The 12,987-nt window shown below is 37.4% G+C and overlaps 1 protein-coding gene across 1 annotated transcript in view; it reads right to left on the reverse strand.

Moving 5' to 3' along the window:
* The window catches only part of XYLT1 (xylosyltransferase 1), a 414,523-nt gene that overhangs the window by 39,899 nt on the left and 361,637 nt on the right, over positions 1-12,987 (reverse strand). Inside the window, exons 7-8 of the mRNA XM_031942799.1 lie at positions 12,172-12,388; positions 8,578-8,754 (exon numbers count right to left, since the gene is read on the reverse strand). Coding sequence (XP_031798659.1) covers positions 8,578-8,754; positions 12,172-12,388 — 394 coding nt within the window. The remainder of the gene's footprint in view (positions 1-8,577; positions 8,755-12,171; positions 12,389-12,987) is intronic.

Raw genomic sequence — 12,987 nt, forward strand, 5'->3', positions numbered from 1 at the left:
TGGGTGGAAGAGGGGCACTGGAATGTGAAGTGGGGGAGATCAGGGACCTCTCCTTGGTAAAATAGAAGGTGAATTCTACTGAAATAAAAAAAAAATTGGAAGGAGAGAAGAGCTTCAGGAGAGTAGGTTTGGAAGAGATGCTTCAGGGAGTATGATAGAGAGTCAATTAGGAAAGAATAAAAGGATTATTATGTAGCATTAAAGTCCCAGTTGAGATGATATAATGTGAATTCTTAATCCAATTGGCATGGTTGCTGACTTCCTTCAGCAGTGTTCAGCAGCATAGGAGTAGAAAGGAACAAACCAGATGGTGCAAGTGACTGAGGTTTAAGAATCAGCATTTCATGAATTGTAACAAGAGAGCAAGAGATTCAAGAGTGGAGGGTGGTGTTCCTCTAAAAGCTCTGTCCTATGTGCTCTTTTCCTATGCTGTCTAGTTTAGTGATCTCAGCAATTACCAAGGGGTAAACTAAGATCTCTATGCTTATTATGAGGTAGGCTACAAATAAGGAATATCTGAGTTCCCATCTCTCCACAGACACTTCTTAGTTGTGTGTCTCTTAACCTCTGTCTGCTTCAGCATCTGTAAAATGGACAAAATAGTAATAATATTTACCTGTCAGGGTTGTTGTAAGGCTAAAATGAGATAATAATTATAATGTGATTGTTACAGTGCCTAGCACACAATAGGTGCTATGTAAATATTATCTATTCTTTCCAGATCCATTCCCAAGCTCTCTCTTATAGTATTTCTTGTCATCACAAATTGAATATCCCATGGACATCTCAAACTCAATACATCCATAACAAAATTCTTATCTTTCTTCCCAAACTTTCCTCTCTTTCTAGCTTCCCTATTACTTCTAGAAAACAATCAACCTCCCAGGAACACAACCTTCCAAGTCATTCTCAACTACTCACTTACACTACCCCCCATAATCAATCCATTGCCAACTTATACCTTCTACCTCCATAACAGAGCTAATATGTTCTGTTCTCTCCATTTAAATAAACACTCACCACCCCTCATGTGACAATTGCAATATGCTTTTAATTATTTTCCCTATCTTAAATTCCTTTCCATTCCAACTCATTCTCCACTTGGCTGTCAAAGAAATTTTTCTGATCCCATCACACCCTCTCTCAACACCAACTTGGGAGTCTGTATTTTTTTTTGAACACCACATATTTATGTATAAGCTATATCTAAAAGCAGAGTCCCTGTTGATTCTATCTTTCCAAGAATCAACCACAGTGTTTGTGTACAAAACACATGTAGTAGGCACATAATACATGTTTGTCAAGTTGATTTGAAGCTTCACATTATCTTCAATTGTAAGTATACCATTTAAGCCTTCATTTAAGTGACTGATAAAAATGTTAAACAGAACAGGGCCAAGTACAGAGACACGGAAAGTATTCTATTATCTATATCTATATACCCTTTTAGGTTGACAGGGATCTACTATTTGTCACTTTTTGAGGCTTGTGTTGTGGCTGTTGTGAACTAATGGAATTAGTTTCTGGGGATGCACTTTCTTGTAAGCTTTTTAAAATACCATCTGCCAGAGAAACTAAAGCTATGCTCCTGCCTGGAGGCAGGGGGCAGAGCTAAATGACCTTTCAAGGTTCTCCTTATATGATTCTCTGGTCACGTCCAGATTTTCTAAAAGGGCATTTTTCTATATTTATCAACCTCTTACACTGTTTTCTTTGAACACTAACTTCAAGCTCTTTACAGTCAATGGATTCTTGATTTTTTGACATTTGGGAATATGCTTGATCCTTGGGACACATGCAGGCTATTTACTGTGAAAAGAAGAGAGGTGTATGTACATGACTGTTAGTTCGATTCAACAAGCATTTGTAAAATCCCTGTGTGCCAGATACTGTGCATGGTGCTGAGCAGAAAAATAGATAAATAGGAAACAACCCCTATGTTAAGTTGCTAGTGGGAAAATATACACAGATATATTCAGGGAAGGGACAGGACTAACATCTAGGGAGATCAAAGACGGAACTTCAGTAGTAATGGGCTCTTCAGAGAAGTTTTAAATGGAGTTAGAAACACGGGAAAGGGTCAAAGGCAAAGAGTTATGGGGAGATGGAATGTCATGTGTGAGGAAGAGCAAACAAGCCAGCCTGGTAGAAGCATCAAGTGTGTGGAAGAGAGCAATTCATATTAATCAACCAGTCAATCAATCAATCAATGTGCCAGGCTAGTGATACAAAAAGAGGTAAAAAACAGATTCTACCTTCAAGGAGCTCACAGTGGAATGGAGAAAACAATATGTAAACTAATATATACAAAGCAGGCTACAAAACAAGACAAATAGTAAATAATTAGGGGAAAAACACTCTAATTAAAAAGATTGGAGAAAGCTTCCCATAGAAGGTGGGATTTGAGATGGGACTTAAAAGAAGCTAGGGAAGCCAGGAAAAACATTTTAGGCATGGGTGACAAAAAAAAAAAAAAAATCAACAGAGCCGAGAGAGAGAGTCTTGTTTTTGGAATATTCAAGAGGTCAGAGTCATTGGATCAAAGATGTGTAAGATGGGGAATAAGGTATAAAAAGACTGTAAAGGCAGGAAGGGCTAGATCTCTAGATACCAAATGAAGAAATTTGCATTTTATTGTAAAGACAAAGGGAAACACTGCAATTATTATTATTATTATTTTTTGAGCAAAGGAGGGACATGGTCAGATCTGTGCGTTTAGAAACACAAATTTGATACTGATTGGTTTTATCCTCTTTATAAAAAATCAGATTAGCTAATTTATTTTATTTCATTTTATTAACCAGCTTCTAGTTAAGAATATCAGTTTAACAGTTCTGTGGAATATGGATGGGTAGGAGAGAGATCAAATGCTAGGAGACCAGGAAGCAAGCAGTCTATTGCCAGAGTCCTAGTGAGACATGACAGAGATTAGTGAATTGGTTGCCAAATGAACAGGGAGAAGGATACTGTAGAGAAAGAACTCAGAAGGCTTAGTGATTAGATATGAGGGGTGAGAGAGAATAAAAAGTTGAGAATGACTCCAAGGTTGTGGACTTGGGTGACTAGAAGGATGGTGGAAATCTCAATAGGTAAGGAAGGAAAAGAGGGAGATTTGAGGAACTTTATTTTGGATATGCTGAGTTTGAGATGCTTAAGGTACATTCATTTGGAGATATTCAATAAGCATTGGGTGATCTAGAACTGAAGTTCAGGAAAGAGACTAGGGATGACTATATGGATTTTGGGGTCATCTGAAGGAGATGAGAATTAAACCAATGGCAACTAATGAAATCACACAGAGAGAACGTTTTTTGTTTGTTTGTTTTGTTTGTTACAATACATTGTAAACCACTAGGCTCTTTTTATGATATCTACCTAGCATTTTGCTGAAATATTTTGCATCATATTCTGTGATTACTTATTACTAGATACATAAATTTTTTTGCACAACTTTTGAACCATCATCTTGAATTTTCAAGGGATTTGTGGATCACTAAATGGAAACCACTAGTACTGAAAAAGCAGCTAGGTGCCACAATGAATAAAGCACTGGATCAAGAGTCAGGAGACTCCCCTTCCTCATTTCAAATTTGGTTTCAGACATTTATTAACATCTCTGTATCTCAGTTTTCTCATGAAATGAGCTGGAGATTTCCTAATGGCAAACCACTCCAATATCTTTGCCAAGAAAACTCCAAAAGAGGGTCACAAAAAGTTGGACACAACTAACCACAACAAGAAAGTATAGGGGGAGAAAAAGGCCTAGGCACAGAGTCCTAATTTCCACTCCTGCATAAGGGAATGCAAAGTAATTCTTGAAAAAATGGTGCAAAGAAGTGACTAGATACATAGGAAAGGCAGTAGAGTCATGAAAACAGAGGGAAGAATGAATTTCCAGGAAAAAGGAGAAAGTCAACAGTGTCAGCTGTCAAAAAGTAATACTTTGTGAAATTAGAATTCTACAAAAATAATATTAATTCAGGCCAATTAGGAGAAAGCAATTTTGAGCTGATAAAAAAAAGTCTGAATTATGTAACAGTTATGTAATCAAGTGGCGCCAAGCTAAGGCACTGCCAGTACTGCTTTAAAGTATTTATAATGCTTGTTTGTAATTAGCAGATCAGTTGCTCTCATTTAAATAGGTTCTACTAGGTGTCTAAAACCAATTTATTATTTTCTTGAGCAGGTCACACATTCACCATGCAATTTTATTCATGTTATATAAATTTGCTTAACCGATCATATCCTCAAGGACAGTGAAAGGATACATTTCAGCCCAGTTCCTGTCTGAATTAGCACAAATTCCGAATTAGTGGGGCCTGAACTAATTAGATTTTGTGGTACCATGAAATTTGCCCTCAGAAATCAGCCCATCAGAGACAAAAGGGAAGTTGATGGAGGCTGATGTGTGTAAAACTTGAGAGAGCAGAAAGGGAAGGGCTGAATACCTGTCTTGTTTGGTTCATACATTTTAGTCTTTCCTTTCCTAATCAAGGGAGAAAGAAAGGGAAGAAAATGCCAGGAAACCTATCGTGTGTAAATAGGCTCGACACCAAGAAAGCAAGGAACCAGAAATGTCGTACTGAGCTTTATGAGAACTTTCCAAACCTTCAAAGAGAAAAGCAATTCTCTGCATAAAAAGAAAAATGAAAATAGCAAAATGCTGGACAATACAGTCCAGCTACCTGGCAGCCAATTTAGTCAAGTGAATATGTGGAATAATAAACTGCACCCACGGAGACTCTGAATACAACTTCTGTAGGGAGTCAGAGAGAAAAAAAATTGGGAGGCTCTTTGGATTGCTTGGTATTCTTAGGATCTGGGTTGTGTATTAACAGCATCATCTGTCTGGGCAAGAGGACATATTTCAGTCCTCACTGGGGATAAGGTGGGATGCTAGATAGCAACAAGAGTATGAGCTATATGGCAGTAGATATCAGAGGACTCAGGCTCAGAATCCACTTCTGTCATCAATGTGACCTTGGCCAAGTTAATTAGTAGATCTAGGGCTCAATTTTTTATCTGCATAATAAGGGGGATTAGAATAAAATGCCTCTCAGGTCCCCTCTAATTCTCAGTCTATTATCCTATGATCCCACTGGTCTGCATCCCCTATATCAGCTTTTGCCTCAATATCTCCCTATTCAGATAACAAATAAGCTTATTCCCTCCCCTCCTCCCCCCCACACACAAATTTTCCCTCTACATTTGTCTAGATTGCATGGTTTTCAGAGTTAAAAACTCTGATGATGACTATTTCAGGAAAAGGTTGATTGGTCCCATTACCATTAGTCTGAATTGTTATCAACCCTTTTGATAAGGATGACATGAACTCTTGGGATTGGGATAGTTTCCCCAACAGCAAACAGGCAATCCAAAGGGAACTCATTGGAACATAGGGAATTTTCAGCCCTCTCTCTCCTAGAGGGCACTGGATGACTATGGAGAGTAAAGGAACAGGTGGGAGAGAAATAATATTGGAGCCTGGTGTGAAATCAGAAGGGATCATGGCAGTTCAGGAGTCATCTGACTAATCAAAGCGCTTTCAAGCTAAGACGATTTCTTAAAAGCAGGAAAGGATTTGGGCTTATGAGACATGGGTGGGGGTAGTAGAAAGAAAAAGCATATGGTGAGGGTTGGGTTATGTTCTCTCGCTTACTGAAATCCTCTCAGTGACCCAGATCATGCTGGACCCAGCTAGAGAAAGCACAGGCCCCAGATGGGAAATAAGGCTTCTTCTACCTGGATTTTTAGGGAGGGTTCCTTGTGAATGAGGGAAGAAAAGTCTAAATCAATTTTAAGGGATTAAAGTGGGGACAAAATAAAAAGTGAAATCTCTACCTGTTATTCAAGGAAGACAGGCAGAATGTAATCAAGTTAAACCAGAGTGAGGGCTTAAGCAAAACATCCTCTTGCAAGGTAATCTGTCTAGCACCATAATTTAACATTTGCAGTGACTGTGGAAAGCAGCACCCAGATTCCATGTGTTTACTTTGTTGACCTGAAAATAATTTGTTTAATCTTTCTTTGAGAGAGTGAAATATAACCTAGGGAATTTCAATCCTACTCAATAAGTTGAAAATTTCCCCAATGAAAACTCATACTTTTTGGGTTCTGTTTGTGTTTATAGGTAGTCAGTGGCAAAGATGAGAGCCAGGAGGAAGGAAAGAAGAAGCCTTCCAGTTGGCTTAATCCCCAGACACCATGCATGGGGTATGGTGTGAGCAGGAAAAGATAGGGAGAAAGTGTCTGAAAAAGGTAGCAGTAAGAAAATAAGAATTGGGAGGGGAAAGCTTTGTGGTTTCAGGCAGAAAAACTAATACTGAGACTAGGGAGACAGGGAGATAGAAGGAAAGGGAGAGAGGGAAAGGGAGAGAGAGAATGAGAGGGGGAAGAGAGAAGAATAAAGGAGAAAAGATGGAAAGATGGGGAAAATGGAAAAGGAGGAGGAGAGGGAAAAAGAAAAGAGGACAAAAAGGAAAAGCAAGGAGCAGAAGCAAATGCTTTCCAACTTTTAGTCTGTCCATTTCTTTCCCCTATAGCTTATGTGGGTTGTGAGTTCTCTGAGGACAGTGACAATCTTGTCTCATTTCCATATTCCAAAGGAATATGGATATGTAGGTACATGTTTTGAGTCTTCCAACAACACATGATAAATGACTGATGGATTTTGAGGCAGTTTCTATACTATACTGTGAAGGACAAACTTGAAAATGGAAAATTCAGTCAATCAAGTAGCAGTTGACTATTAAAATTTTTTTTCATTCAAAATCCCATATGAAATGAAAATCAAAACATTCCTCCCTGGCCACCATTTTCCAGTATATGTTGAAGCTCCTTGAAGGTAGGTTCTCTCTCACTTTGATATTTGCATCCCTAGTGCTTGGCGTTCGGTAAGGTGTTTGAAAATATTTTTCGCTCATTTATTCATAATGAACCATATGATACTGATGAACTGTTTAGTCTGATTTGTTTTTCTTTCACTGAATTAACTATTTTGGCATTTTGCAGAGTTGGTCCAGACCAAAATAGTCTGGTTTGGCCTTACTTGAGGTGAGGGCATTTTAAAGACTTTCTAGGGATTAACAGTCAAGGATGGTGATGATATTTTTCATTTTAGATTTCTATCATTCTGGGCATTGGGCCATTGTACTTTTTCATTTACAGACTGGTCTGAACATCACAAGATGTACCATTCTCGCTATACCTTTTATAGCAATCTGAGGGGTACCACAAGATGTATCATTCTCTCTACACGTTTTGCAACAATCTGAGGGGGATAGAAGATTTATCAGTTAAGGCATGAAGAGATGTCATAGAATGAGCTTGAGGCAGAATCAGGCCACTGTGATCTGATTTCTAAATACAAGACCATGAGCTGTTGGGACAATTAGTCTTCATGGCTGACTAATCGTGAATTAATAAATGAAAAGTATGTTTTAAGGTCTTCCTATATGCCAAGCAATAGAAATTAGGAATACAAAATAATAGAAATAGAAATACAAAAATGAGAAAATCTCTTTCCTTAAGAAGCTTACATTCTAATAGGAATATACATAAAGGGGAATAGTGGCCAGGGCAGGCTGTCTAAGTTTGGAAGTAGCAGGGATAGTGAGTGAATATTATTTACTAAATACTTAAAATATGCTAAGCATTGGTGATACTTAATGCTACTAAATCCAAGATATGACCATAATTAATAAAGGTGACTCTATAAGCTACACACACAAAAATGGTTTCATTGCCATTACATATTTTGTATATTGTATATCCAAATATATACAATATATTTGAATATATTGGATATTGTATATCCAAAATATATTTTGTAATGTTCTATATACTTTTTTTTTGGGGGGGGGAGGGTGTAAGTGTGACCCAGGATCACAAAATTAGTAAGTATCAAGTATCTGAGACCGGATTTGAACTTAGGGCTCCTGACTTCAGGAATAAATAGTGCTCTATTTACTGTGCCACTTAGCTGTCTTCTTGGGAAGACAGATCTCCTTTCTTTACAGTCAGTCTCAAATATTTAATAAAGAATAAGTGGTTGTGCACACATACATTTGTGCCTATACAGGGGCAAAGCTCAAAGCCTTATCCTGTTTTTTCCCCTTATGTTTTCCAGGTCTTTTGTCCTATCAAAAGCCAGCTGTTGATGTACACATCTAGCTGTAGATCATGAATTGCACATTTAGCTTCTTCTTCTTCTTTTTTTTTTTTTTTTTTTTTTTTTTTTGTTGTTGTTGTTGCTGAGGCAATTGGAATTAAGTGACTTGCCGAGAGTCACACAGCTAGGTAGTGTTAAGTGTCTAAGACCAGATTTGAAGTCAGGTCCTCCTAACTTCAGGGTTGGTACTCTAACCATTGCACTACTGAGCTGCCCCTACATCTAGCTTCTTTTACAATTGAGCTTCAGTTGTTTGTCCATTTCCCAAAATTAGAGCGTCTCTTCCTGTCTTCCAGGCAAACCAACCTAAGACATGTACCTCTTGTCACAGCCAAAAGATAAGCCATTTTTCTTTGCCTCAGCCCCCACACCCACAGAAAGGCCAAGTTATCTGGCCATTGGTTCACCTGGAAGCGATGGAAATCTGCTGGCTTGAAGTCATTGGGGGAACAGCCGCACCAGTCCACAATGTGCTTGTACTGGCATTTGCAACCCAGCTTCCGGTTCCAATTGGTGATGCGCAGATTGTTGTCCACCATGGTATCACAATGGGGGCTGTTTTCCAGGACCGTGTGGAAGAAGGACTGTAAGGAGACATAAAAAGCAATGTGAGAGCTGGCCAATCCTTCAGCACTGGGGTTGGGGACAGCATCCAGAAGGATGATCTCTTAATCCATCCAACTGCTCCCTCTTGGAGAGGAGATCTCTTGTGTTTTTCTAATAAAAGGAGGGCTCTGCTATGGAGGGATCTTCAGAAAGCAGCACAACATGGGGAGAAAGCAGAATCAGAGCCCATGTGGTTCTCAGATGTGCTACAAAGCATTTAGCCAGGAGAAGATCCTGCACATTCAAGTCTTAAACGCTCGGCAACACTTATGTGAGCAGGCGGTGGTATCCCATCAATGCTTCCCAATATATATATATGTGTGAGTGTGTGTATATGTGTGTGCGCACGCATATATGCATGGATGTGTGTATGTGCATGTGAGTATGTGCATGTATGTATCTATGCAAGCATGTGTATATATGCACACACATATTATATACACCCACTTAAACATACACTCAATTGAAGTAAACTTTCATATAATTTATGACATTCTCAATTATGAATTCTCAATTTTCAATTAATTATGATATTTCCTTGGAGGTTAGAGCTAATGGTTAGAGTTAGAATGAACAGATCTGAGTCAAGAAGACCTATGTTTAAATACCACTTCAAATACTTAATAAGATAGGTGACCTTGACAAGTCACAAACTGTCTGAACCTCAGTTTCTTTATCTATAAAATCAGGATCATTATCACTAGATTGGGTAGATTAAAATTTTAAAAATAGTTGTATATATATATATATATTTCAAATACATATTTATATTACATTTTAATATATTTTTATATATTAATAATTTAATATATAATATATTTTCATTAATATTAATAATATATATCCTTTGGCAAACCTTAAGGTGCTTCTGCCAAGCATGATAAGATTATAAGGTTGCTATTACCTTACAGTGTCAGTTATTTTTACTGGTATTATGAATGTAACAAAGACTTCTTTTTCTCTCTTCCTTCAATGAGATTGTGTTTTATACTGGCAAAGCAAAGCAGAACCCTGAGGCAATTATCTGGATAAATTCAGCCAGAGACCAAATGCAGTTTTGAGCCTCAAGTCATCCTTTTGCAATTGCTATGATGCTTTATTTATATTTGGGTAGCATTATGGATGATAATAAGGAGAAAAGGATCATTCTGAAGATACCCTACTATCATTGGCTTTAACTTTCCATTTCTGCACAATCTGTGGATGGCACAGGAGACAAGGACTCAGGGAAATTGAAAGGGTAGGGAAGTTGAAACACATATGAAGCATCTCAAGCAGAGAGGCTATTTCAGAAGGAGAGAAGAGTTTAAAATTCAGCTTTGCTGAATACCTATTTAGAGGAGGGGCTAACTTTTATTTTTTTTAAAATAACTTGAAAATGGTCTATAAATAAGAAGCAGTACATGATCAGGTCTGACTCTCCCTGGCATCTCCTGACTCTCTTTTAATGTTAAATGACAGGCTGGCGAATTTAGATTTTATGCTCAGATTGTCTATAAATCATAGAGCTACAAACTCTTATTAAAGCAATGGAAAAGCTACCCAATTATTCTCTGCCCCATGTCCTTTCATAATGATACTGAAACTCCCTGCAAGATAATGGATGAAAAGGTTATTAGAGTTGAGAGAAAAGGTGATTTTAGCTGAAATAGGATTAAAAGCAGATTAGTTGACATGTGTGTTGAATAATATATATATATACACATATATATATATGTATATATATATATATATATATAATATATATGTATATATTTTTAAAAACCAGGCACGTTATATAACAAGTACCATAATTCTCTTGAATGACAAAAGGCCAGTTGTGCCCAGACCAAACTCATCATTCTCCTAGAAAACTTAGGGCTGGTGACCAAGAACTTCCAAAATCATTAAAAGATATTCATGGTGTTTAAGATTGAACAGGAAGACAGCTGGGGCAGGGGAAAAGATTAAGGAGAATGGGGTGGAGTAGAGGAAGATGGACCTGACCATTCCTGGGAAGCTGCCATCTGGCTCAACAGAAATAGACCCTATTCTAGAGTTTTAGGGCTTAGAATTTTGAGATCTGTGGGACAATTTAACAATCTCTTAACACAGCTCTGAAATAGAAAGTAACTAAGGTTTTTAAATAGATAATATTAAAAATAGCTGCCAATTATAGAGCAATTGGAAATTTACAAATCATTGTACATTTTACTTTGCGTAAATATATATATATATATATATATATATATATATATATATATATATAAATGAGGAAACAAACACATAGCTAAAATGCAAGAAGCAATATTTGAATCCACATCTTCCTGACTGGAATTCTAAGCACTATTAACTTTTTCCACTTGTGATCTCTTTTCTCCAGAGAAATTTTTATGTGATTCCGGATATAGGTATATAAAATAGGTACACAAATCAAACATTTACTAATAATAAATTATAATTTCATGACTCCCTCATTCAATTATGAGACCCTATATGGGGTCATAAATCACAGTTTAAGAAGCTAGGGGTTAGACTACATTACTTCCTAGACTGAGACTGTTTCTTCATGTTGTATCTAGGTGGGCTTGGAGTCAGGAGTTGAAATCCACTTACTATGTTATCCTGAACAAGTCAATTAATATTAGTCTGCTTCAGTTTCCTCAACTGTTAAATGAGGATCATAATAGCATCTACCTCTCAAGAATTGTTGTGAGAATCAACACATGATAGGCACTATATAAATACTTATTTCCTCCCTTACTCCTTAGCCACCCACATGGCACTACAACATGGACCGTATCTTTAATTCCAGGTTATTTCAATGATTACTACTTTGAAAACAAGCCTTTGGATAAAAAACTGAGGCAGACACAATTTCCTATGCTATCAATAGGGAAAGTGAAATCCAGAAACGGTAACTTAGGACCCAGGACCACAAAGGAAACCAAAGCTAGAAACAGAACTCAGGTCTCAGGTAAACTCAGGTCTTTGTTCTATCTCATAAGTTTCTTATCTGATATATTTTCTCTTCTCTAAAAAGTCATCTTTGTTAAGAAAACAAGCCTAACTAAAGTAAGAATTCAGTAAATGTTTTTCATAGAATTTCCTTATAATCAATCAATAATTGAAGTCTCATTGGATTTTTCTCTTTTCATCTGAATTTTTGATATCAATTAAGTCCAGTTTCACATAACTAATGATTCTGGGGCACCTAGATGGTACAGCAGAGAGAGAGCACAGTCAGTAAGACCAGAGTTCAAATGTGGCTTCAGATTCTCAGATAGTAACAGCTACTAGCCCTGAGATTCTGGTCAAGTCTCTTAATCTCAATTGTCTTGCAAAAAAACACCCCAAAACATAATTAGGAATTCTTTGCTTTTCCTGAAATCCAATGAAAAGAAGCAAATAACTACCTCTGCAGGAAGCAAAGTATAAGAGTAAAACTGCTTCATTTTTGTCACCAGGTCATCATTGGAGAAAGTCACATATTCCACAAATTTTCGGTTTAGCAGGAACCAATCAGAGCCTCCATCTACTGTGATGCCTTCAGGTATCTTCCGGTCACCCAAGCGCCACATGTGAGTGTCACATTCTAAGAAGAGGCGGTCCAGTCCTTGTTTCCGAATAAACCTGGGAGAGATAAAGAAAACTATCACTACCATACCAACTGAAAGGGTGTTGTACTTAGAACCTGAAATAAATAGTGGTATGAGAACTACCTTCAGAGCCAGGAAGTTTTGTGTTCAAGTCTCTGACACATAATTCTATATGACTATGGGCAATTTTTAATTTTTAAAAAATGTCTTCTTTAATCTAGACCTAATTAGAGCACTGCTCATGAAGCAGTCCTTCTCTTTCTCTACTACTACTATCAAACCTTGCTTTGACTCCCAGGGTTCTCCAAAGCTTGCCTCATTCTTCTAATCTGTTCAGTGATGAAAACCTTTTGGAAGAAAGCTGGGTTCTTCTTGTTGTTGCTTTAAAGAATTCCATCAAAATTAGGGGAAGAAGATAAAATAGAACCAATGTATGGAGTTCAGAATTGTTGAGAATGTAGAAATATTATTTTAAGATGGCCTTGATGTAAGTATACATAGGTTGTACAACCTCCTGGAGGTTTATTCGCCCCCATGCTTTTCTACCTAGCATCTATCCACCTACCTTGCTATGTGGCCGCCCACTAGGATTCCTTTAGATATACCAGTCTGAGCATGACTAGCCAGTGCTGA

Source organism: Sarcophilus harrisii, chromosome 1, assembly GCF_902635505.1.
Source record: "Sarcophilus harrisii chromosome 1, mSarHar1.11, whole genome shotgun sequence".
In the NCBI taxonomy this organism is placed as follows: domain Eukaryota; kingdom Metazoa; phylum Chordata; class Mammalia; order Dasyuromorphia; family Dasyuridae; genus Sarcophilus; species Sarcophilus harrisii.